The 27,725-nt window shown below is 31.3% G+C and overlaps 1 protein-coding gene across 1 annotated transcript; it reads left to right on the top strand.

Annotated features, from left to right (window-relative positions):
- The first annotated feature begins 6,439 nt into the window (after positions 1-6,439).
- LOC114734651 (probable leucine-rich repeat receptor-like protein kinase At1g35710) lies at positions 6,440-21,705 on the top strand. The gene is made up of 5 exons (XM_028922291.1): positions 6,440-6,845; positions 8,434-8,505; positions 9,997-10,068; positions 13,268-13,339; positions 21,232-21,705. Exons 1-5 carry the CDS (start codon positions 6,482-6,484, stop codon positions 21,408-21,410), a joined length of 759 nt encoding a protein of 252 aa, XP_028778124.1. The 5' UTR covers positions 6,440-6,481; the 3' UTR covers positions 21,411-21,705.
- The last annotated feature ends 6,020 nt before the right edge of the window (positions 21,706-27,725 follow it).

The following is a 27,725-nucleotide window of genomic DNA, read 5'->3' as shown; positions in this document are numbered from 1 at the left end:
TTATTTTTTTTAAAAAAATCTATAATGTCTGCTAAAACAAAGATTGAGACATAAATAACTTATTATTGAAGCTAAAACTTTCGGACATGAGTTATTTTAATTATAAAAATGTATTATAATTAATAATTTCTAGCACACTCTAATGTAATAGCCCTTCGAGATTGAGATATTTTAGTACTTTCATTAAAAATTATATGGTGTTTGGTGAACTTTTAATATATGTTCATGAGTATTTTTGACCCTTAACTTTTTTTTCCCTCTTAACTAGGGTTATTTTGGTAATTTTATTTAAAAAATGTGGGTCCCACATCCAATTTTAACGGACGTTATTGCATTTTAATGGTGTTGGCATTTTTGGGCTATTTTAAAACTTTGATTAGTATATTTGAAACTAAGAAAAAGTTCACAGTGTTATGTGAATTTTTGGTATATTTTCATAGGTATTTTTGACCTTTTAGTGTACCCTATGATTTTTTATAAAAGTACCAAAATACCACCAATTTTGAAGGGTTATTGCATTAGAATGTATTAGAGATTATTAATTATAATAAATTTCTATATCACCAATCTTTATAATTAAAAAAGGTTATTAATCTTTCTCAATAAATTTTTTTATCAGCCAATATTTTCTCTTTTTATAAAAACTAGCCAATTGTTAATTAATGGCTGAAAATATTTTAATAGCATAAATATTATACATAATAATTAAATATTTTTGTAACTACTAAAAGTAGCCTTAAATTCTCTCGAAGAATTGAACATAAACGTAAAAAAAATTTTAGGTTGACTATTAAACTTGATAACATAGACTAGAGGATAAAGGCACAACTCTATTTGTCATTGATATAAGTAACTTATTTTCAAAAGATATTCATTATATCTACTTTAAAAAAAAAAAGATGGGGGATATAAACAACTTAACATTGAAGAGCAATCCAATTCAAACTTAAACTTTTTATATTATTTATTTAAATTATAAAAATGTATTATAATTAATAATATCTAACACACTCTAATGCAATAGCCCTTCAAGATTAGGTGTATTTTTGTACTTTTATAAATATTATATGGTGTTAGGTGAACTTTTAATATAAGTTCATGTGACCCTTAACTTTTTTTTAAATTTTAATTGGAGGTATTTTGATATTTTCATTCAAAAAACTATGGCTCCCACAACCAAAAAAAACGGACGTTTGTGATGTGAATAATTTAAATATGATGATCATAATACTAATAAACGCCCTATCAGTAAATTACTAGAGTGAATAATAAAGAGCGCATAACTTTCATTGCAAAGAGAAATAAAGAGCGCATAACAATATATGCAAAGCGATGCTAAGCTTCTGCCCTCTGTCATTTCAATATTTCTCTATATAATAAAGACTCTAAGATTGCACTCATTTTGTGATCATCACTTTGTGGAAAGAAATTAAATAAAAGATGGGCATGATAGTGGTATTTTTAATAAGCTTTTCCATAAAAAAATTAAAATTTGTTCTAAAAACAAAAAAAAATCAAAAGATTTTTCAATTTTGCTGCCTTTTGTTTTACAAAATTCGGGAAAAGATGAAGAATATTATATTTTTGTTAATTATGATCAGGTTAATAAAACAAACTAGTTTTTACCCTTCACCTCACCATTTTATGTATGGATTTTGAAATAATCATTCTAACATTTTTTTTTATTTTTTGTATTCATAACTTATTCTAAAAAGTAGCTGTAACAACATAAAAGTTTAGCATAATATCAAACAAGCTTTTATTTTATTTACTTTCTGTTTTTTAAATTTTTGTTAGTCAAATTTATTTAACTCGTTTCTTTATATGTCACTTAAAAGTTGTAATTTTGTTTTAAGAAAAATGAATTTATGCTCCTATAAAGAATCAGTTTCTGCACTCATTTGGTGATCACTTTGCATGAATTAGTAGGCATTCTCCAATATTAATGTCAACTACTCCAACAATAAGCACTGGGATAGTAATAGTGATTTTACAACTATACTCTGCCACTACTTTCTTCCCCAATATTGCCACCTCCATGATAGCAGAGGAGAAACATGCTCTGGTTCAGAGCAACTATTGGTAAGAAAAGGTATAGTTCTATAATTTGATATGTCACGCGTCTTTCAAAATATAATCCTAAAAGTTAAAAACAATGGGTTATTTAATTCAGAGTTTCATGGGATCACTATACTGTGGTGTTCATCATCTCATGTTTGGCAATCTCACGTCCATTTTCACTATAATAACTCAAAAACTAAAGACTTTAATATTGACCAAGAGCATTGATTGACAACTGAGGCAACCTCACACGATATGATTATGTCAATTTGCCATTGGATCTACACACTCCCACCACTTTGATACGTAGAAGTGAGATTCAATAATATTGCTTTATATATAAAGACTCCGTCGACGCACTCATTTTATGATCGCTTTGTGTAGACAAATGAACTGAAGATGGGTGTGATGAGAGTGGTATTTTTTATTATATTTTGTCGTAATAACTTGCTTTCACATTGACGGTGCAGCATCAATTGCCATACACACTCCAATGACTTTGACATTGCCGATGACTCATTGAAAACGTCTTTAATAAAAAGTAGAACAAGAAGCTGAGAAGTTGTGTGATTTTTGTCAGTATCAAATTAAAAACACCAAATATATTATTATGTGGGAGTATATTGAAATGCAGCGTGCAAGGGGCATCGCCTTAGAATTTAGAATACCAACCTTCATACAATGACTCGGCTTCTTTAATTTGCTCATTTTGGTGATCACCTTCATTAACTAATCAATAATTTTGTACTAATTATCATTCTATAATTTTAAATAACAGTGATCAAAAGTCAGGTGATCTCAAATACTCATGAAACTCAAAACTAATTTTCCATGGTCAACTCAAATTCAAACAGGTATGAAAGAGTAAAGTTCAGTATGCATGTGTGAACTTAATAAGAATCATACTGAAAAAATATTACTACCTCTGTTCCGTAATATAATAACCAGTTTAATGTTTAGTTTGGTTTTAAATATAAGACTAAAATTTATTTTGTCATCATATTTATTCATTTTTTAAAAGTAGTTCTTATAGTTTCACTTGTTAAATGTTTTATCAAATGATAGTTCTAATTAATATATATGATTAGTAAGAATATTTTAGAAAAGATAAAATATAATTATTATAAGTAACTAACTTAACAAACTTTCTTAATCCACTCAAATTAATCAACTAGTTTTTATATTAAGGACAGAAGGTATTATTGTTTTCTTTATAAATTTAATGAACTAATGTTCATTTGATTTCTTTCTTTCTGTCCATATAAATGCCTGTAATTTTTCCGACCGCCAGAGGAGCGCAACTACGGGTGAAGACTTTATAGTACCACTCAAATATTTTTTTTTTTTTAAATTGTGACTTGTACGAGGGATTTTAGTTTTTTACAGGAAAAATGACAAATAAAAAAGCTAGAAAATATGATATTTTAAATCATGTACCTAAGAGTTGAAAATGATAAAGAAAAAAAATGATACTTGATCTGTTATTTTATAAATATAGTTAAATAACTAAAATACCATTATATCAAAAAGTTTACTAACAAGTTCTGAACTGACAATGACAAGTGTAGAATAATAAATGATGAGAAATCTATTGGGAATGACAAGTTATGAACTGGTAATGATAAGCATTAAACAGTTAATGACAAGAAATGCAATGGCATTGACAAATTTGATATTTTTTTTCAAACATGATACAATGATATTTTATTCATTTAACTACATTTACAAAATATTAGATCATGCATTACTTCTTTTTCTATTATTTTCCATTCTTAAGTGTCTAAATTGGAAAATGATAATTCCAAGGTTCTTTTTCTGAAATTTTTTCTTTTTCCCCCTTAAATTTATCGCTTAGACCTTTTTAATACTTCATTTCTAATTTTGCTCTTATTAATTATAATAAAGGTAAAAAGAGAAGGAACATGTCAGAGATAATACATTAGTATTTAATGCTCTCCTTAATAAGATAAGAGGTTGTTAGTATTTAATTTCTCCAACCTTTCGGGCATTCTATGGCATCTGTACGTAGAAGCATCAAATAAAAACTCAATAACAATTCAATAAACGTGTGCATAACTCATTAAGAAATATGTCATACTCCAATGGCATGGAGATTGCCAAATTGCAACACATTTGACACTTTAGGCACATAAATATGCATGTGTGTAATATGATTATGAAGGATTTTGGAGGAGGAGGACGCAGCGGCTCCAACAATAACAACAAAAACAAGCTCTAGTTTTGCCGATCATCACGGAAGGTTTTTTGGTGAAAACCAAAACCGCATTAAAAATTAAAAAAAAAACAGGAAATTAGAAAAATGCAAAATAGGAGGAGAAGAAATGAACCGAAGAGTAGACTAATGTCTTCTTTAGAGTTATTTATATTAAGTTCTTATAAGTACTTTTATATAAGTCGAGATAAAACTATCTTTGCACACTTACTTCCGTAAATCATGATAAAAAATACTGTTTTTGAATGATCCCATCACCATTCCAACCTAACACTAAAACTAAATATTAAGCTAATTTGGTGGCTGAGTTATTGGGCTTTCGATGGCCCATTCTGTTTTATAAGACTTTATTAACAACAAGGGTTAAAAATGACAAAAGAACGGAAAACTACTCCTGTTTCAATTAAATTCCGCAAACTTAATTAAGGTCATTAGAGTTTATCTTTAGGATTTGTATCCTCTTAGTTTAAACTCCTTTGGCTGACAATTAACTATGCTGATATGGCGTAATAGTGTTAAAACAATTATGTGGCAAACGGTTTTAATAAAAAAATTGCTTAGAATTACTTGAAGATTTTAAAATTTTAAAATTATCTCAAAGAATTTTTATTCAAAAAATAAATAAATAAAAATATCAATGAAATCAAGTCTTCTTCTCATCGCGCACGTTATAGTTTTGTCCATTTTGTCTTGAGGAGGCGTACGCATGCTCCAGCGACTTTGACGTCAACGGTGCCTTATAAAAAGGGAACTCACAAAGCTAGAAAAAAGGAGTGAAATTGGGTAGTTTTTGCTATCAAAACAAAAGGCAGCAAAATAGATAAACAAAAAGTAGCAAAGTAGATAATAGATTGAAACGCCATGCGAATGAGCCCACGACATTGACTGATAAAATTATATGAATAAAAACCAAATCATAATTTTAATAGTAATTTTATGATATATATGAAATAAGCAAGTGAGAAGAGTTTTATATTAACTTATGTAAAAATATTTTTTAGATAAACCAAACATCGTCAAAGAAAAAAAGCACAAACACGTTTGTTTCTTTTTGCTGCTATTTTTTATTATGAGAAATAAACTCGCTCAGCTTTCCTCATTCGAATAACAACCTTCCTAAATCGGTTTTCATGCTAATTTTTGATCACTTTCAATCTTTCATTAACTAATGATGATGAATAGTTGTATTAATTGTCGTTCTATAATTTTAAATAACAGCAATTACAATTTGAATTATTTCAAATGCTGTATTTATTAGGCAAACTTGCATCTCTGATCCTTTACATTTACTTAAAATTTTATTTTGAAAACACGTTATCACATGCTCATGTATCACGTTTAATTTTGAAGAACAACAATGGTTGCCACAAAAAATCATTTAAGGTTGATTGTGTTAGGGTTATGAGACTGAAAAAAAATACTTAAAAGATAAAAAATGTATTTTTATCTTTTTATTAATTAGTAGTATATTTTCCTCTTTTTTCCAACTAATTAATAGTATCTCAATTAAATAGTAATGTTAAATTTTATTCTAATCTAAGTTATTTAAGCTCTCTTAACCCGCACATGTAAATCTTGAATGATAAATATCATAAAAAAATTAATGATTGTGTTTTGTTTATCTCATATGGTCCAGGGACTCAAAATATTATTTTTATTCTTTAATCTTTCCAATCCCAAAATATAATCTCATTTAGGATATCAACTGTTCTTTTTTTTTCTTCCCAATTTATTCTTGCTTGAAAACATGCAGTCCCTTGGAAATGTAAAGCATCGATATCTTTAAATTTAATAAGAACAATGCCGGAAAGTATTATTATTATTATTTTTAAAGTAAATTTATGAGTTAACTTTCAGTTTGCTTCTTTATTTTTCTTTATCTATATGCACGTAATAAGTAAACCGACAGGTGAGTACAGGTGAGGAAGACTTTAATATTGACTTGGGCGGTTGAGAATATAATGATAATTTCATCCCGCGTATGTGCAACTCGTTTTCGTTGTCTTTATTTGTTTATTTTGCCACCGGTTTTCTTTGTCTTTATTATGGTGTCATTGGACGACATTGACGTGGAAACAACATACTTCCAGAGCCATGGTAGTTAAGCTTTTGTCTATATAAAGACTCTATGATGGGTGCATTCATTATTGTGTGATCACCACTTTGTGCAAACATAATTAAAGGAAGATGGGTGTGATGATATTGGTATTGTTACTATGCTTTGCTATGGCTTTCTCCCAGCAGATTAATATGATAGAAGTGGAGAAACGAGCTCTGCTTCAAATCAAATGGTGGGATTTTAGCGATCACTTCTCGGACGACCCTTGTCACTGGGAAGGTATATATTGCAATGACTTTGGAAGCGTTACTGAGATGAGGCGGCCAATAATCCCTTCAAAGCACTGTCGGCTAGCAGATCTCAATCTCACTGCATTTCCCAACCTACAACATTTGGATCTTCATGAAATGGGTTTGATAGGCGCTATTCCAACTCAGATAGCTACTCTTCATAACCTCAAGCTTCTGAACTTGTCTCATAATAATCTTACAGGTGAGTTATATAGCTTCTACTTTCATTCTTACCTTGCAAAACTCACTCAATTTAAAAATGTCATATTTACCTCTGCACAATCTAATACATCTATTGACAAGTACCATTCAAACACTGATAGGAGCACTTCAAAATCTTACCATTATTTATTTCAAAACAATCTTGCTAGTAAATTAATTAACATTTACTCTTACCAAAACTCACTCACATACTGGCAAGTTACCATTTATTCTAGCTTCTGCCGCTAACCTTTTATGCATCACAGTTGGATTAGGAGAACTATGTCTGTGAACTTTGGTTATCCGGTTTTTAAAATATTGATGATCTATCACTTCCTTTTTGTGCAATTTCAGAAAAATACAAAAGAAGAGGATAGAAGAGACTGAAAACCAAACTAATTTTTTGCAGCTAAGTTATTGGGTTTTGGATGTTCCAAATGTTTGCTCACAACTTTTATCGGGACACTTGTAATAGGAACCAGTTTAAGTGCTTATTGCAGGGATGAGCACCATTATGCTCATCACTACAATGATATTATGTGAAATTGTAGTTCAACGATTTAAATTTATAATTTTTTAACCAATGATTTTTAAGTACGTAAAAATTTATTTTCTTGAAAACGTGAACAATTAAGATATTATATGTATTTTAAATTTTTGCACAGATAGAAATATAAAATTATTTAAAAAATAAAAATAAAATCATATTAAATCTAGATCGTTCAATTTTATCATTTGAATAGTCCACATTCCCAAACTGAATCCCTTTTGTAAAGGTTTCGCTGTATCTGCACATTAATTCTCTAGTATGTATTGCTTCATTTGATTTCATTTTATGAGGCTTTATTAACAACATTGTATAAATTTAAAAATTTAGTTAAAATTGATTGAAATTTTTAATATTTAAAAAATTACCCGACATCGTTTTGTTTAAAAAAAAAAAAAATCAATGAAATCTCCTCTTCCCATCACACACGTTATGGTTACGTCCATTTGTCGTGAGGCATACTGCAACTTTGGCACTGGCGATGGCTTATAAAAGGGTGTTTAGAACGTAGAAAAAGAAGTCGTAAAGTTGTCTGAATTTTGTGATGTCAAATTAAAAGCACCAACCAAAATATAGAGTCCTCCCTCTTCAACTGGTGGAATAGCTACAACTCTTCAGCCGACCACTGTGATGAATGGGATGCCATATACATGGCAATGATAATAATGGAAGTGTTATTTGGATAACACCCATCTGTGGACCCATTTTTCAAGCCAGCCTTAGCTAGCACATCTCAACTTCACTGCATTTAACAATCTTACAGAATTGGATCTTAGAGAAATAGGATTGATAGGTATGATTCCAATTCAAATAGGATATTAGAAAACAAGGAAATTAAAGCTGCAATACATACATCAGCCTGCGATGCAATTTTCTCAGTGGCAATATTGCAATGAAGTTTCTAGCTCTTTTCCACACTACATTTCTAATGGTAACGCAGAAATGGTTGGAAAAGAGGGGATCCACGATTGTTCTACAATTCCTTTATTTGATAAGAAATAAACTACAACACATTTGCAACTCAAATTATTGACTTTGACAGGTATCATTCCAACTCAAATTGGAGCTCTTCATAATCTTACCGGTTTGGACTTGTCTAACAACAATCTTATTGGTGGGTTAGGCACATTTTACTCTTATCTTGCAAATTTGCTCAATTTAGAGTTTTATTTGCCTCTACAACTTAATAGAGCAAATTAACCCTCAATTTTTATTTGATAAAAAGTAAGCTCCAACACATTTCTAGCTCAAATGACTGGCTTCGACAGATACCATTCCCACTCAAATTGGAGCTCTTCATAATCTTTTCACTTTGGACTTGTCTAACAACAATCTTACTGGTCAGTTATGCACCTGTCACTATCATCTTGCAAATTGGCTCAATTTAGAGTTTTATTTGGTTTTATAACTTGCTAGAGCAAATTAACCCTCTATTTTTTATTTGATAAGAAATAAGCTCCAATACATTTACAACTTAAATGAGTGGCTTCGACAGGTACCATTCCCACTCAAATTGGAGCTCTTCGTAGTCTTATCATTTTGGACTTGTCTAGCAACAACCTTATTGGTGGATTATGCACCTTTCACTCTCATCTTATAAATTTGTTCAATTTAAATTTGTATTTACGTCTGTATGTTTGCCTTGATAAGAAATAACTTATTTGTATTTTAAATTTTTGCACAGATAGAAGTATAAAATCATTTAAAATGTAAAAATAAAATTATATTAAATCTAGATCATTCAATTTTATCATTTGAACAGTCCACATTCCCAAACTGGATCCCCTTTGTAAGGGGTTCATTGTATCTGCCCATTAATTCTCTGGTATGTATTGCTTCATTTGATTCATTTTATAAGGCTTTATTAACAGCATTGTATAAATTTAAAAATTTAGATAAAACTGATTGAAATTTTTAATATTTAAAAAATTACCCGACATGGTTTTGTCAAAAAAAAAAAATCAATGAAATCTCCTCTTCTCATCACACACGTTATGGCTACGTCCAATTGTCGTGAGGCATACTGCAATTTTGACAATGACGATGGCTTAAAAAAGAGTGTTTAGAACGTAGAAAAAGAAGCTGTAAAGTTGTCTGAGTTTTGTGATATCAAATTAAAAGCACCAACCAAAATATATAGTCCTCCCTCTGATCAACTGGTGTAGGAGCTACAACTCTTCAGCCGACCACTGTGATGAATGGGATGCCATATACATGGCAATAATAATAATGGAAGTGTTATTTGGATAACACCCATTTGTGGACCCATTTTTCAAGCCAGCCTTGGCTAGCAGATCTCAACTTCACTGCATTTACCAATCTTACAGAATTGGATCTTAGAGAAATAGGATTGATAGGTATGATTCCAATTCAATAGGATCTTAGAAAACAAGGAAATTAAAGCAGCAACAGATACATCAGCCTGCGATGCAATTTTCTCAGTGGCAATATTGCAATGAAGTTTCTAGCTCTTTTCCACACTACATTTCTAATGGTAACGCAGAAATGGTTGGAAAAGAGGGGATCCACGATTGTTCTACAATTCCTTTATTTGATAAGAAATAAACTACAACACATTTGCAACTCAAATTATTGACTTTGACAGGTACCATTCCAACTCAAATTGGAGCTCTTCATAATCTTACCGGTTTGTACTTGTATTACAACAGTCTTATTGGTGGGTTAGGCACCTTTTACTCTTATCTTGCAAATTTGCTCAATTTAGAGTTTTATTTACCTCTATGACTTAATAGAGCAAATTAACCCTCAATTTTTATTTGATAAGAAGTAAGCTCCAACACATTTACAGCTCAAATGACTGGCTTCGACAGGTACCATTCCCACTCGAATTGGAGCTCTTCATAATCTTATCGATTTGTACTTATTTGGCAACAATCTTACTGGTCAGTTATGCACCTTTTACTCTCATCTTGCAAATTTGCTCAATTTAGAGTTTTATTTGGCTTTATAACTTGCTAGAGCAAATTAACCCTCTATTTTTCTTTGATAATAAATGAGCTCTAATGCATTTACAACTCAAATGACTGGTTTCGCAGGTACCATTCCCACTCAAATTGGAGCTCTTCGTAGTCTTATCATTTTGGGCTTGTTTAGCAACAACCTTATTGGTGGGTTATGCATCTTTCACTCTCATCTTATAAATTTGCTCAATTTAAATTTGTATTTACGTCTGTATGTTTGCCTTGATAAGAAATAACTTATTTGTATTTTAAATTTTTGCACAGATAGAAGTATAAAATCATTTAAAATGTAAAAATAAAATTATATTAAATCTAGATCATTCAATTTTATCATTTGAACAGTTCACATTCCCAAACTGGATCCCCTTTGTAAGGGGTTCATTGTAGAGCTAGGAATCAGGGCTGGCCCGGCCCTCCAGGGCTGGCCTTTCAGGGCTGGCGGGCTTAAAAGGGCCGGCCCTCCAGGGCTGAAATTTTAAAAATACCCTAATTTGCTAAGCCCGGCCCTTAAGCTACAGGGCCAGGGCCGGCCCGCGGGCTTTTGGCCCGTTTAAAAAAAATACTATTTTTTATATTTATCATGTTTTTTTATAAAAATATAAAAATAAACCAATGAAATTATTAATAAAAGACATAACTATGAAGAAAATTAAGTCACAAATATAAAATATCATCATATATAAATATTCATCAACATCTAAGAACATTTAAAACATTCATTAACAAGATAACAACATCTAAAAGTTTTATCTATAATGCAATTGTGCAATAAATAAACACTATCATTAATTTTTTGAAATTTCATCATCACTATAATTAATTACTTTTCTTCATAAGTATGCTTTTCTTTCGTAACAAAAATATCTAGTTTTTCTTCTTTATAAGAATTTTATTTTTAAATTTTGCAATATAACAATTATTTTACTTTAATGTGAAAAACATTGTTGTTGAAACTCATGAATTTCTAATTCAAATTATAAAATCACAAGTTATATAAGTATAAAAATATTCTATTATCAAATATATATATAGTTTAAAAATATCAACGCATATAATATAAATCAAATTATTATTAAAGTCCAAATTAACCTATTTTTTAAAAATTTAATTGGATAAATTATTGTCTAAAACTAAATTTAATTTTAAAATGATTATAATAACTAAATATTTGAAATATTATTAACAATATAAAAAACTAATAGCATTAATATTATATAAAAAAATAAAAAAAATTATAAAAGGGCTTAAAAGGGCCGGCCCGCGGCCCTCCAGGGCCGGCCCTTTTAAGCCCTTGGCCCTCCAGGGCTTATTTCTCATTTTAAGAGAAAAATATCAAGCCCGACCCTCACAATTTCAGGGCCTAAAAGGGCCGGCCCGACGGGCTCGGCCCGTTTTCCCGGCTCTAGTTCATTGTATCTGCCCATTAATTCTCTGGTATGTATTGCTTCATTTGATTCATTTTATAAGGCTTTATTAACAGCATTGTATAAATTTAAAAATTTAGATAAAACTGATTGAAATTTTTAATATTTAAAAAATTACCCGACATGGTTTTGTCAAAAAAAAAAAAAAATCAATGAAATCTCCTCTTCCCATCACACACGCTATGGGCACGTCCATTTGTCGTGAGGCATACTGCAATTTTGACACTGACGATGGCTTATAAAAGGGTGTTTAGAGCGTAGAAAAAGAAGTCGCGCGTAAAGTTGTCTGAGTTTGTGATATCAAATTAAAGGCACCAACCAAAATATATAGTCCTCCCTCTAATCAACTGGTGGAATAGCTACAACTCTTCAGCAGACAACTGTGATGAATGGGATGCCATATACATGGCAATGATAATAATGGAAGTGTTATTTGGATAACACCCATCTGTGGACCCATTTTTCAAGCCAGCCTTAGCTAGCACATCTCAACTTCACTGCATTTACCAATCTTACAGGATTGGATATTAGAGAAATAGGATCGATAGGTAAGATTCCAATTCAAATAGGATCTTAGAAAACGAGGAAATTAAAGCTGCAATACATACATCAGCTTGCGATACAATTTTCTCAGTGGCAATATCGCAATGAAATTTCTAGCTCTTTTCCACACTATATTTCTAATGGTAACGCAGAAATGGTTGGAAAAGAGGGGATCCACGATTGTTCTACAATTCCTTTATTTGATAAGAAATAAACTACAATACATTTGCAACACATTATTGACTTTGACAGGTACCATTCCAACTCAAATTGGAGCTCTTCATAATCTTACCAATTTGGTCTTGTCTAACAACAATCTTATTGGTGGGTTAGGCACCTTTTACTCTTATCTTGCAAATTTGCTCGATTTAGAGTTTCATTTACCTCTACAACTTAATAGAGCAAATTAACCCTTTAATTTTATTTGATAAGAAGTAAGCTCCAACATATTTACAACTCAAATGATTGGCTTCGACAGGTACCATTCCAGCTGAAATTAGAGCTCTTCATAATCTTATCAACTTGGACTTGTCTAACAACAATCTTATTGGTGAGTTATACACCTTTCACTATCATCTTGCAAATTTGCTCAATTTAGAGTTTTATTTGGCTTTATAACTTGATAGAGCAAATTAACCCTTTATTTTTCTTTGATAAGAAATGAGCTCCAATGCATTTACAACTCAAATGACTGGCTTCGTAGGTACCATTCCAACTGAAATTGGAGCTCTACATGGTCTTATCTTTCTGAACTTGTCTAACAACAACCTTATTGGTGAGTTAAGCACCTTTCACTCTCATCTTTCAAATTTGCTCAATTTAGAGTTTTATTTGGTTTTATAACTTGATAGAGCAAATTAACCCTCTATTTTTCTTTGATAAGAAATGGGCTCCAATGCATTTACAACTCAAATGACTGGTTTCGTAGGTACCATTCCAACTGAAATTGGAGCTCTACATGGTCTTATCTCTCTGGACTTGTCTAACAACAACCTTATTGGTGAGTTAAGCACCTTTCACTCTCATCTTTCAAATTTGCTCAATTTAGAGTTTTATTTGCCTCTATAATGTTATAGAACAAATTAACCCTTGATTTTCTCTCTATAAGAAATAAGTTCCAATATATTTACAACTCAAATGATTGGCTTCAAGAGGTACCATTCCAACTCAAATTGGAGCTCTTCCAAATCTCACTTATCTAAACTTATCTTACAACAATATTACCGTTGAGTTATGTACCTTCTACTTTCACATCTCAATTTAGATTTTAAATAGACTAAAGTATACTTTTGATTCTTTAACTTTGTATAAAGTTTCATTTTGGTTCCTTAATTTTAAAAAGTAAACTTTTAGTCTTCTAATCCTAGAATCATTAACAAAAAATGATGATATTAAACTCTTGAACATTGATAAAACATTAATAAATGCTATAATATTAAGTTTAATTTTCAAAATAATTATGATTGTTACAAAAAATCATCATTTAAGACTAATAATTTTATGATCATTTAAGACTAATAATTTTATGGTTAAATGACTAAAAGTGTACTTTTTAAAGTTAGGAGACCAAACTAAAACCTTACATAAAATTAAAAGAATAAATATATACTCAACCTACAACACATTTGCAGTTCAACTGGCCAGTAAAATTGTTATAAGACACAAGCAATGCTAATTAGTTCATCTTCCTAGAAAATTCAATAAACAAAAGTTGAAGTAGATGTTATAAGACACAAGCAATGCTAATTAGTTCATATTCCTAAAAAGTTCAATAAAAAAACTTAGAGTAGATGAATAAGGATACCTCATAGACATGATGCCACACTTCTGTCCAGAACTAATAAGCATATTCTTTCATTGTTCCCTAGGCCACCACCTTCCTACCCCACAATTATTCAACCCTATATACTTTTCGTTGACGAAAGGAATAAAGGAAATTATATTGGCATGGATCGAATAACTCCTATCCCACTCTCATCATTCCCATAGCATTAGTATGATGTAGATGAGTATGAAAACACATGGCTGGGTAACATGTGAGGTCCAGTTAAGCAGTTTTGTAAGAAGAAAATTCAGATAAATTTATGTTTAGCTACAAATATAAGTTAATTGTAATGTAAATATACACTGTCTATTAAACTTTTCAAGCAAAGTTGTTCTTCTACCAATTTAATTTATTATTGTAATAGGCATTAACAAACCAGGAAGTGTTGGCAAAACTTTGTCTCAAACGAAAATTATTATCTCCAAATCTGTTAAATGACATGGAGTGATTAGCATAATTTTGATATGTTAGCCCTCAATAACTAGTAGAAATAAACAAAATACCCTGCACCAACGCTACTACAGAAAACATCTTTTACAACGGTTAAAAAGGATTTTTAATAGCAATTTTAGAGGTGAAGTAATTACTGTCGACATAAAAAGTTGAAAATTTCACACCATTTCTTAGAAAATAATCACTATGAAAAGGTCTCAATAAACAGCGTTAAAGAGCTCAATTTCCATTGCGATTATTTTATTAATTGTTGTAGAAAGTTAAAATTTTTCTATATAAATTTGTTTTAATTTGCATATAACCTCCTTGTAATACCAAACCAAAGCAGACAAATTCTAGCAAACAAACACATACCAAAATAATGCAAAACCAATTCAAAGCTAAAACATAATTACCAATAAATTTAAATTCAACTAAAATTCAATGAATTCAATACTGAAACTAAAATCTAATACTAAGATAATTAAAGTTTCAAATCCTAATTCAACTAAACCTAATAATCAACAATATAACCAATCTATAGTTCAACTAAACCTAATAAACAATCAACTGAAAACCCTATATTCAACTATGAATGCCAAAATTTTGAACTTCAACTCCACTAAATGTTTATCAACCCATAATCTTCACTAATATTCGTCACAAACCATCCCTCACTGAGTTGATTTCATTGGGTTCATATTTCCCACTATCTCCAAGTAACCAATAATGTTCAAATCAACTAACTAATAAAAGAGGCAAATCTCAATAATTATAACCAACAAAACAACAACAATTTTAAGCCAGCAAATGGAACTTTTTTTTTTTGCATAAAACTTCTAAATTCAAAACGGGAACCCAAATAATATACGTTTGCCATGAAATTTCACACAAATCAAAATTGCTTACAAAAGAAATTTTGGCCAAATATTCAACAAATTAATAATAAAAATATATCAAAAATTCAACATAAATATTTGAAAATTCAAGGAAAAAAATGACAAACTTAAAAAATAATTAACTATAAAAGCTTCAACATGCATCTCATCCCATGGAAAGCAAGTAATTAATGTATTTCATGCATGTAACAATCAAAGCATTCCAATCTCCAATCCAACATGCTCCAAATTCTCACAAAAAGAATACACATGTGATTAATCACCAAAGCTAGATAATACAATGTCAAAGTCATGTTTTAATCAAAGAAAGCACTACCCACAATGATTCAATAAAACCAAAACACTAAAAGTATGAAATTGATGGAAAGAACAGAGGAGAAAGGGTAAAAAACTCCAAATGAGGATAAAGAAGAGGAGGCGATGACAGTGACAATAGAAGAACACGACAGAGATAACAAAGACAAGGGGAAATGGTGGCAAAGGTGGGAGGAGAAAGAAATTGGAGTGGGGATGACAATAGGGGACTATGAATTGTTGCTGTGAAAAGTTAGAACCTGTCATTTATAACACCTACTTTAACTATACCATAAAGGTTAATTAATCAGCCATTGAACCACTAAGCCCAGTTTGATCCTGGGAGAAAAGAATATTTTTCTTAAATCCATTATTAGAACTTCTCCCAAACACAAGAGTAGATCTTGTATGAGGAATGAGATTTTTTTGAAAAAAGAGTTTAAATTTTTGAAATAATTTGCAAAATGTCCTATTTAGTTGTTCAAACATCCAATTGATTCCCTAGCTCAAATATCATTGAGCTACTTGTACTAAACTATTAATATTTGACTTCATATAATTATATACAGAAGCATAGCCATACATCACTAACAACATTTAACTAGAACATCCAAAAATAAACTTGATCACCAACAAATTAACTTCTCCAGCTTCCCATTCTTCTTAATTCTCAGCAAACATCATGCTCTTGCCTTTTGAGCCACTAACCTTTGCTGTATGTCATAGATAAACAAGGTGAGATTCTACAAATCTCAATAGTGATAGAAGTCCATCATACAATTATACAAAACTCATAAATGCATGCAAAACAAGCCATATTAACAGCACTTACATCCAAGTATAAACATCAATGCTTAACATCATAAGCTTTGCAAATAGATATATCAACAATGCCCATGCATCTCACGCTTTGCAAACAGATATAAGCAATGATGCTCATGCATCTCACGCTTTGCAAACAGATATAATCAATGATGCTTATGCATCTCACGCTTTGCAACGCACATGGTTGTGGCAATTAAATCAACATCACATACTGATAATTGAGTACAGCTCTACGAGCTCAATGCAAGGCAAATTCCACATACTCATACTTGAGTACAGCTCTATGACTCAACACAAAGCAAATTTCACATGCTCATATTTAACTATAGCTCTACGAGCTCAATGCAAAGCAGGTTCCACAAACTCATACATGAGTATAGCTCTATGAGTTCACAATCATTCATCATAGAACGCATCCATCATATATTTATTAAAGAATATAGGCACTGTGATACAAACAGACATGCAAAACTATTACATAAGTATATAAGAGAGAAAAGTCACTACCTAGAGTCCCTTCTTCTGGATTACCTTGTCTAGATTTCTTCTTTACTGGCTTTCTTGGTGGGCTCAGGCAAATATCAAATCCTATAACATAGTTCCATATATAAATGGGTCAATGTTTAGTTCATTTAGCTTTTATTATCCAAAATATAACTGCTCTTGACCTATTAATGAACTCTATCCTTTTTATTTAATAGTTGGTCATCCTGGATAATATTTTTATATTTATATTATAACTTTTGAAAGGTCTTATACTTTCTTTTCTTTCCCATCCATAAGGTTCACGTCAAACTCAATATACTTATATAATGTCTCTTTGAATATTTTAACTCTCTTCAAAATTTCAACGCCCCAGGCTTCAAGCATCTCTATTCACATTGTCCTATAACCAAATATTACACACAAATACCTGTATATAAATACATATGTATATACCGAAAAGCAAACCCAGATTTAAATCATCTAACCCTCCTCAACTTTTCGGTCAACACAATTAGTCAATCTAAACATATCCTCATTCATTTTGGTTAAGCTCCGATCCTAAACCTCTTTGAACATTTTTTTCCAATTCAACCCATTTAAAACCAATAAACGTCTTTAAACCATTAACAGTAACACATATCTACGGGTATGTAACTAAAGCAAGGGCATTTCCTCCCATTTTGTTTTTTCAAAAAATTGAGCATAACAGTACCCAATATCACATTCCTTTTTATTCGTTTATCCCTTCAATCTGCACAAAATAATTCCCTTAATTCTTCCCAAGTTCAAAAACCAAAACTACTCGTCTATTTTGCAACACATGTACCTACACACATAATGGTTCGCACATGTGTATGTCTATATATATATATATATATATATATATATATAAAACTTTCTGTTCCATTGAACCCGATGACCTCCCTGTTCAACCAATCTAAATTTTGCAACAAAGTCTCTTCACAAACCAGTCACAAGATGCACAAGATTGAAGAAGAAAGTGACATGCAACCATATTACAAGAGAGTGTGTGTGTGTGTCATATTTTCTCCTCAATCAACATCCAAATCAATTGCTATTTCCTTGATTCATTTAGACCCCTGTTTCAGCCAACCCAGAGCAGAGCAAAAACCAGAAAAGAAAATCAACATGCAAGCTAAAAACATACTCCCTAATCATCAATAAACATTGCTCTTCCATCATCATCAAGTTTCAGACTTGACCGGGGGTTTTTCTCACCAGAACTCAACTTCGAAGCAACATCAACACCTCATACAGCCATCAATCAAGAAAATAAAGGTGGGAAGAGGCTCAAGATACTCACCTTATTCATAATCAAGTGTTGCATGTAAGAGATCCTCCTTCGATGAGCTTCCTCCGGTCACCTTTTTCCTTTCGGTCTCTCACAATTTCTCTCAACTCTCTCCCTGTTTCTTTCCCGTTGCAGAAGATAAAAATGAGAAAGAAGTGAATCATTGATGATTAAATGGAGAGGGTAACACGTGGGGTATGGGTGTGGGTCATTGTATTGAACATTTTGCCCTTCACAATACACCTTGTCTTTAGTTTGACCCTTTCTCTATTTTCCCCCTCAAATTTAAGAATGAATCCAGAAATTAATCCGTAATGTTTTATATGGATTTTCCTCATCCATTAGTTTCTTTGATCCATGAAATAATTTCTCTAAAAATTTCAGGTTAAAAGTCAACTCCTAAATATTTTTCTTGAATTTTTTTAAGAAAAAAGTCATTAACTCCAGAAATTAATCCTTAAGCCATTTTAAGGATTTTATGCTTCAAATAACTTCATTATCACTTAAAATAATTTCCCTGAAATTTGTAAATTAATTAGAAACCTTTAAGTATTTTTCTTCAAATTTTCTAAGAAATTAACCCATTTTGCTCTAAAAAATATCTTTAAATTTATTTAAGCCACTTTTTGGGGAATAAAATTTTCCAAAATATTTCCAAGTCTTCAAAATTCATATTCCATATTTTCCCCCAATTTATTCAGGCACTAAATAATTTTAAATAAATTTTTTCATTTATGTTTTTCCTGAGTCAGAAAAAACTAGGGTGTTACATTGTTGATGTTAGGGATTTTAAATCATTTTAAAAACTTTTTGAAACTACCATTAAAAAGATTTTTCATGAAGGTTAACTACGTAACTGCCGTTAAAAGTGTTTACCACAGCATTTTTTTTAAAAGTTGCAGTAAGTCCAAGCATCAACCTCATTATTTTCACAGTAAGGGCATGCTTTTCACGACGGTTATTTAAATAACTACCATAAAAAGTAACTTTTACTATTAGATAATTGCAAAATTACCATTACTTTTTTTTTTCATGGTGTTTTTTCATTTTAATCGTCATAAAAGGGTGTTGTTAAGGCTACTTTTTGTAGTAGTGCAACATGAATCGAGTAAACAATTGAAATGAGCCATTGACAAGGATGTCTCTTTCTAACTCATTTTTGAAAGATCGTGAGCTTACACTTCATTGCAATAATCTTACTTACATTCTGTCTTTATGAAAATAGAATAGAAATAATCTAGTTGGAGACATCCCTTTAGCATTGGCTTTTATGACAAATATCAAAGACTTATATTTGTGCACAAATGTATTCACAAATTTATGAAAACTAGTATATTTGAATCTCAATCACTTGATCTTGTCTAACAAAAACCTTATAGGTGTGTTACCTTTCACTCTTGCCAAACTTATTGAGAATTTGCTAGATTTGAGTAGAAACAATGAAGTTTGAGTCATTCTCTTTTAACTTTGGGTTTTATGACAAATCTCAGGAACTTATATTTGAACTCCAATTCATTCATTGCACGTGCCATCCCTTCTTCGATTTTTAATTTGATAGTTTTACATTACTTTATTGTTTCTCAAAATCAGTTAAGTGGAAGCATACTGGAACAGATTGGAAATTTCACCAATTATCTTTCTAATCTCGATATCTCCCAGAATAATCTGAGTGGAAAAGTGCCACGCATGTTGAATGATTATTTCCAGGATTTTCATGGTAACTTTAGTCACAACAAATTCAATGGAATATTACCGCATGACATATGCGCTTCCCCATCAAAATGTAGCATTGATTTGAGCTACAATAATATATCTGGTAGTATACCCAGAGAGCTTGGTAGACTACACTACATCAATTTGTCATACAATCTTCTCAGCGGCTATGTTCCAAGTGAAGTTTATAGTCATTTCTCTCATGACATTTTAGAGGGGAATGAAGAATTACTTGGTCCAGAGATTCATGATTCTTCTACAGCTCCAAAGTCTTTATTATTGAAAATCTATATTCCTTTAACAATTTTTCTTATCATCATATTTGTCATGGGTTTCATTTTATTTCAATCGTTCGAAAGGAACAAGAAATCCATAAGTCAGACAAGAGAAGCAAAAAATGGGGATTTGTTTTCCATATGGAATTATGATGGAAACATTGCATATAAAGATATCATTGAAGCAACAGAAGATTTTGACATCAAATATTGTATTGGAACTGGTGCCTATGGAAGTGTTTATAGAGCACAACTTCCTAGTGGCAAAATTGTAGCATTGAAAAAACTCCACAAAAGAGAATATGGAAACACATATTTTGCTAAGAGTTTTGATAATGAAGTGAAGATGTTAAGTGAAATTCGACATCGCAATATCGTAAAGCTTCATGGTTTTTGTTTACATAATCAATGCATGTTTCTCATCTATGAATACATGGAAAGAGGTAGCCTTTTTTATGTGTTGAATAATGATGACGAAGCTAAAGAGTTTGATTGGACTAAGAGAGTCAATGCCATCAAAGGAATAGCAAATTCTTTGTTCTACCTTCATCATGAATGTGCCCCTGTAATTATCCATCGAGACATAACAACTAGTAATGTGTTATTGAACTCAAAGATGGAGGCATTTCTATCTGACTTTGGCACAGCTAGAATCATTGATCCAAATACATCTAATCAAACTCTTCTAGTTGGTACTTACGGTTATGTTGCTCCAGGTCAACTTTTCTAATTCTCTTGTACTTCTCGTGTTTCTGTTGTATCTTTTTTAACATTTACTTGCCTCTAGACAGTACAATCACATAATTTCTTTATATTTTTGCTCAATTGCAGAGCTTGCATACACCTTAGTTGTGAATGAAAAATGTGATGTTTATAGTTTTGGAGTGGTGACAATGGAAACAATCATGGGAAAACATCCAGGAGATTTGATATCATCTTTGTCAAAGACATATTCTGAAAGTATTTGGCTAAAAGATGTGTTAGACCCACGTATCCCACAGCCATCATGAAAAGATGCACGAGATGTGACTCTTTTGATCACAATAGCATTAGCATGCTTGAATCCATCTCCCCAGTCTCAGCCATCGATGCAGCATGTGTCTCAAAGGTTTTTATCCTCCAACATGCCATTAGCCATTCCTTTTAATGATATTTCGATTCAGCATTTGATGAATCAATATGTGCAAATAATGTAGTCTAATAAAAAGCTAGTAGACTTGGCTTTATATTTGCTTTTTGAGGCAGATGTAACCTTTAGTTAGGATTTTCCATAAAGTCTAGATTTGAACTTTGAACTTAGCCATATGTTTAATATCTTGTTGCTGATATTTGTCTGTTTTATTTTGCTAAAAGTTGAGAAAAAGTTGTCATATTCACAGGATCTGATTGCAAAGAACAAACTGACGCCTAAATTTTAATTTCTAAAACAAATTCCAGTTTACATCTTAGTGACCGATATTTTCAATAATTTCATTAATTAGATTGAAATGGGTGTTTATTGATATTTAATTTGATTCAAAACAAAACATTCTATCATTTAGAGGACTATAAAGTGTGTAAAATATGTTTATCAATTAGTATTTTTTTCATGACGAATGTTATAATTGTTGAAGAATAGAACATTCTGTTTTAAAGTGAAAGAAATGTAAATTACTCATCCCCTTACACGCTTATGTAAAGCTTACTTTTAATTTATCATACTGTTGCATATCATCAAGTCGATCAAGCTTATGGATAAAATTTGAAGATTGAACTATATATTATTCATTATCTTTAATAATATAATTTAATGATGCACATAACCTTGGTCATTCTCTCTAAAGAACCTATGAAATGTCTTAAGTTCCTAGCTAATCCACTGATTTACCAAGTTAATGTCTCAAGACGAAAGTATTTATCTTTTTCCCTTTCTAATTTTGAATTTGAGGAATTAAATTCAGAATTATGATTCTTAACTACAAACACAGAAACAGAAAATTTCATCTATGAATGAGTCATTCCCCTAACAATTCACCTTACTTTCCTAGTTCAACTAAGATTATATTCAGTCTTCTTACACTTATCTGAATAGAATTGACAAATGTCTAATTCTCTTCATCTAGAGATCAATGCAACTACTCGAGTGAGATCATCACAACAATATGATCCAAGAATTAGATAGACTCAATTGGTAAGGACACTAATACAGCAATTTTGAATTTTCTGTCAATAACCACAGCTGTGCATTATCATAGAATCATTCAATCTAATAGGAAACCATGAAACAACTAGCTCAATGTCACATTCCAAAAATTTTCATTTGGCAATAAAGGATCAAAAATTGGGATGAGGGTCAGTGTAAGAACTAACGGGGAGATGAAACAACTTTTGATATGAAACCCCGAAAAGGTCTGGGCTGGCATTTTCGTAATTATCAGTCTAGGAAGGGCAAAATGAGAAAATTTGGAAAAAATTCCAGAAAATCCCTGAAAAATGGGAAAAGTGTAGTGTAGAGGTTTTGGAAATTCGGTTGAGGCTCGAAAGGTGGAATTTCAGTGAAAATGAATTATTACGGAATTTTCCGTAAACAGAGGTTTTTTGGGAAATTATTAGGGAAATGAAGGAAAATAATTATTTTAATGAGTTAGAGGTCTCAATAAATTTGGGAGATTGATGAAAAATTCATCTAAATATGTGTTTGAATTTATAAAATTGGTTTTAAGCCTTGGAAGTACAGGAATTAATTTTAGGGAATTTATTTTCCTTTAGATTTACTGATAAAGGCCTAATAAGAGAAAATTCAAAATAAATATCTAGAGGTGGCAAAAAATTCTGAAAATTTTCAGATCATTCTCCCATATTAAAAAGTGAATTATCATAGAGAGAAATGAATTTTTGGAGGTCTGAAAAATTATGAAATATTACTAGTGAATAGTAACCGATAAAGTTTCAAAGTGATTTGGGATAGTGATTTGGTTTGTAGGCCATATTTTTGAGCCAACCCAAACCATTTGTGGGGCATAAAATAGATCCATTGAAGGCCCAATTTTGTGCACTTTCCAGATTCCACCATTTTTATTAAATAAAATGCAAAATTAAGAGATATTTGTGTGGAAAAATCTAGAGAAATGCCACATGGAGTGATCCGAATTTTTTCTACACTTGATGGCTCCACATATGCCTCCTTAGGTGTCTAATTTCATCCAAATCATGGGGCAAGAGGGCAGATGGAATTTTTCTATAAATACCCCTTGAAAATACAAAGAAAATGTTAGAAATTTGGGAAAAATAAGAGGAAACTCTGCCAATGTTCATCCAGCATCTTGCACGAAATTCTTGAGGAGTTTTAGGCAAGTAATCATCCAACTTACTTCAAGGAAACACTAAGGTATGTCCAAGCATCAATATCTCTAAGTTTTACATTGATTAAACAAGGATTTTTGCTTGGAAAAATGCTGAAAAATTCTGAAAAATTCGGTTGAGATGTGTGATGCTTAGAAAATGATAGAAACCTTAATAATTAAGTGGAATGAGCAAGATTAAGGGAGGTATGGGTTGATTTTGTGAAATCAAGTTAGGGTTTAGGGGGGATGATTTCGTTCTGCTACTGTTCATGTAGAACCAGTTTGATTTTGCTTGATTTGATGATTCCAATGGCTTTAAAACATGTTTTTGTATAGGGATATGTTGTTGGAAAGGCTTTAAAATCATTGGAATCAAAAATAGAATTTTTGAAAAACTAAGGACCCCTATTCGGCCAAACCAAGTTCATTGAGAAGGAGTTTGAATTCTAAAAATATGATTGCACCATTAGGTTCCTCATAAAAAATTGTGTAGGATTGAGTCATGAGATGGTTGATTCTAAAGGAGGAATCAATTTGTTAAAAATCAAAGACAAAAGGGGGGAAAATTGTTAAGTAATGTTAAAGTGTTAGAACTAAGTTGTTTTGTGATTAATATGACCCGTGTTTATGCTTGGTTTACTAGGTATTGAGAGGAGGAATTAAGGAGAAGCATTGCTCCTTGGGAGGAATTAATTTGACAAGCTTTGCAAAGGTAGTTTTGAATTATAACTTGATTGTTTATCTTGCTTGTTTGTTGTGATTGTTGTTGCTTAGATTGGAGGAACTTTGTGGTGACCTTGATTGTTTGATTGACATTGGTTATGCTTTAGCCAAATGCTTTGTGGTATGTCAATGTGGATAACATAATGTTCCTCTCCTTACATGATACTTGGTATGAATTCCTATGAGTTGGAAATGGTTTGGATTGCATGACATTTCACAGTTAAACTTGCATTGATTTACATGACAATTATAATTCATATGCTACTGAGATTTCTTTGAAATCTCATTCCTCCTATGTTATTTTATGCCCTAATTAGGAAGTGGACCAAGTATGGATCAAGGGAAGGAATTGACCTTAGCATGAAATGGCTTTATGGATACTATGTTATATGTTAGAAACTTTTGCAATGTATAATGAACTTTACATGGATTTTGTAACAAGTTATCGATGACATTTTGATGTAAATTATCTTGTTATTCCATGTTCCAATGTTGGAATTATGCTTGAGGCATTGTGGAAGGAATGTGGTTGAAGGAAAAAGGGGAAATAAATCAAGAAAATGGTAATTAGGGGATAGAAATTTCCTAAAAAGTGCCAACTTTGTGGCACATAAAATAATGAGCAACTGTTAGAGTTTAGACGTAAAATTTTACAGGTAAATAGATCTCATTTTTAGCTTTAAAACAAGTAGTAACTCATTAAATTTGGAATTGTGTGCTAAGAGTTATGCCCTTTCAAAATTAGATAAAAATACTGGAAATTCGAAAATTTACCAAATGAACAGTACACTTTGATGAATTTTCTGGAATTATTTTGGATGGAATTGGACTAATGATTATTTTTCCTCATAGAACTCTTAGCAAGCTTCGCGTGAAAATTGGAACCACTTTATTTTGATTTTTCTAAATTTAGTTATGAATTTTCAAAATTGGCCTATTTCTAGATGAACAGTGGATGGACAGGATGAACAGTAAAATCCTGAATTTCAAATTTGTCATCCGGCAATGTTACGAAACGACTTATATTGGTTCCAATTGACGTATAATAGGTTATAAAGAGAGGTGTGACACTCAACATCAAATATTAGATCTATTTGTAATCAGAAATCTATTCCTCCAACTCAGGTCATACAAACAAAATTGTTTTACAAGCATTCTAATTCATATCCAAATGTTCAATTGATAGAACACTGTCAAATCATTGTCCAAATCTCCGGCTTAATTAAATACTACCTCTAGTCCTCAATACAAAAGCTAGTTTAACATTTAATTTGATTTTAAATATAAGACCTTGATACTTTTTGTCTCTTATATTTATCAATTTTTTCTAAAGTAGCCATTGTAGTAATTGCACATGGTGAATATTACATCAAATGGTTGTTCTAGCTAATACACATAATTAGTAGGAGTATTTTAGGAAAGACAAAACCTATTTATTACAAATAATTAATTTAACTAATTTTTTTAATGTATTCAAATTAGTCAACTAGTTTTTATACTAAGAAATAGAGCTAGTACATTGTTACAAGGGGATTAGAGGAAATGAAAGCAGAACAATGAATCTTTGCTAGGAGAATTGAAGGATCTCAGCTATTCATGCTCCGATTGATCACCAAATCCATTCAGATGAATGAAGTAGCCATGATGATGGGGGAATTACGCGAGAGGTTAGAGTTGAAAGAGAGATATGGAGCAAGAGGTTCTGGTTTAGAGGGAAAATGGAAATTGCAGAATGAATGTATCTGTCGGATCTCTTCTCTTCTCTTCTCTTCTCCCATATATGTGTGTGTGTTCGGATCCATTTAAATGCAAGGGAGGGGAGGGGAGGAAAAATTTTAATTCCTCCAATTCAAAAAATTGAAGATATAGGGCATCATTAAAAGTTTTTAATTAATTTTTCTTGCTCTTTTATATTACATATTCTCTTTATCAAAATTTTATGACCTCACTTCTTCATTTTTTTTAAATCAAACTCATTAAAATTTTTCCTTCCTTCCCCTCCCTTCCAATTCTCTCATACCAAACATAGGCTAAGAACCAGCTGATGTAAAGCATGAGCTTGGGGAGAGTAGGAGACTGCAAAAAATGCTAATTAGATAACACAAAACTGCTCTACAAGATAATTGTCTTTCCTATTATATCATCATTTCTAGGCTAGTCAGCCTTTAAATTAGAAACAGTAAAAAAATTACATTAAAAAGAAGTGGCAAAGTCTTGATTTGTGCTATCAAATTAAAAGAACCAAGGTATAAGCGCACTACATTATTTAGCCACACGACGTTAAACAAAAAGCGTAAAGACGTTTGTTTGGTTGTTAAGGGACAAACTCGTTCAACTTTCGCCAGTCAAATACCAATCTATATGAAGCCACTCTGCCTCTGTACACATTGGATGGTCACTTTCTATAAGTAATTGATTAATATTATTACTATTTTGCCATGCCCACATGATTAATACTAGCAATAGTGGTTGTAACTTCTATTACCCGAGTTTCCACAGAAGAAGTCAGCAACCATACTACTACTCCTCGGTCCCAAATACAGGATTAGGATCTTAGCTTAGGAATTTGTTTTACTCTTGAGTGTAAAACTTCTCAATTTATTTTATTTCTCAAATTTATAATTTTTCTAATGAAATTGTCTCTACTGGTTGCAAATATTTAAGGGGAATTTCGGTTAATAGGGTGCTTCCCAACGTAAATGATTAGATGGGATATTTTTAAAAAACCAATTAACATTTTTTTTAAAAATGACTAATTTTATTAATATTTATTATTTAGTAATTTAAATCCTACACTCACAATCAGAGGGGAAGTATATATCAAGTTCTTAGCTTGTTTTTTTAGTAAGAAATTTACAACATATTCGAGTAGCTTTTAACTACAGATTTATTATGACTCATCTCTCAGGAAATTAAAAGCAAGTTTCATGTTCACCACAAATCATGTTCACCACAAAACGTATGTCCCAGGAAACTAATCATGAATCGAACCCCCAATATATTACAGATAAGATCTATCTTCAAACATCAACCTCTTTAAGTGAAGTTATATGATCGTTTGCTATCAAATTAAAGCCCCCAAAGTATATATAATTGCCAACCAACCTGCCTATAAAGAGTAAAGAATCAAATGGGCGAACACTTCCATTAACCATAAGTTTCAATGACACTCTTACCTCCAACAGCGGGCGTGATGGTGTTGTTACTATTATGCCCGTTACCCCATCTTTCATGTCATTATTACGTGTCTGACGTCATCCATTTCCTCTGTATGAACAC

Source organism: Neltuma alba, unplaced genomic scaffold (genome assembly GCF_004799145.2).
Source record: "Neltuma alba isolate B1F8T4 unplaced genomic scaffold, ASM479914v2 tig00013120_pilon, whole genome shotgun sequence".
Taxonomy (NCBI): Eukaryota; Viridiplantae; Streptophyta; class Magnoliopsida; order Fabales; family Fabaceae; genus Neltuma; species Neltuma alba.
The sequence above is the reverse complement of the archived record's forward strand: the minus strand, read 5'-3'. Positions and strand labels throughout refer to the sequence as shown.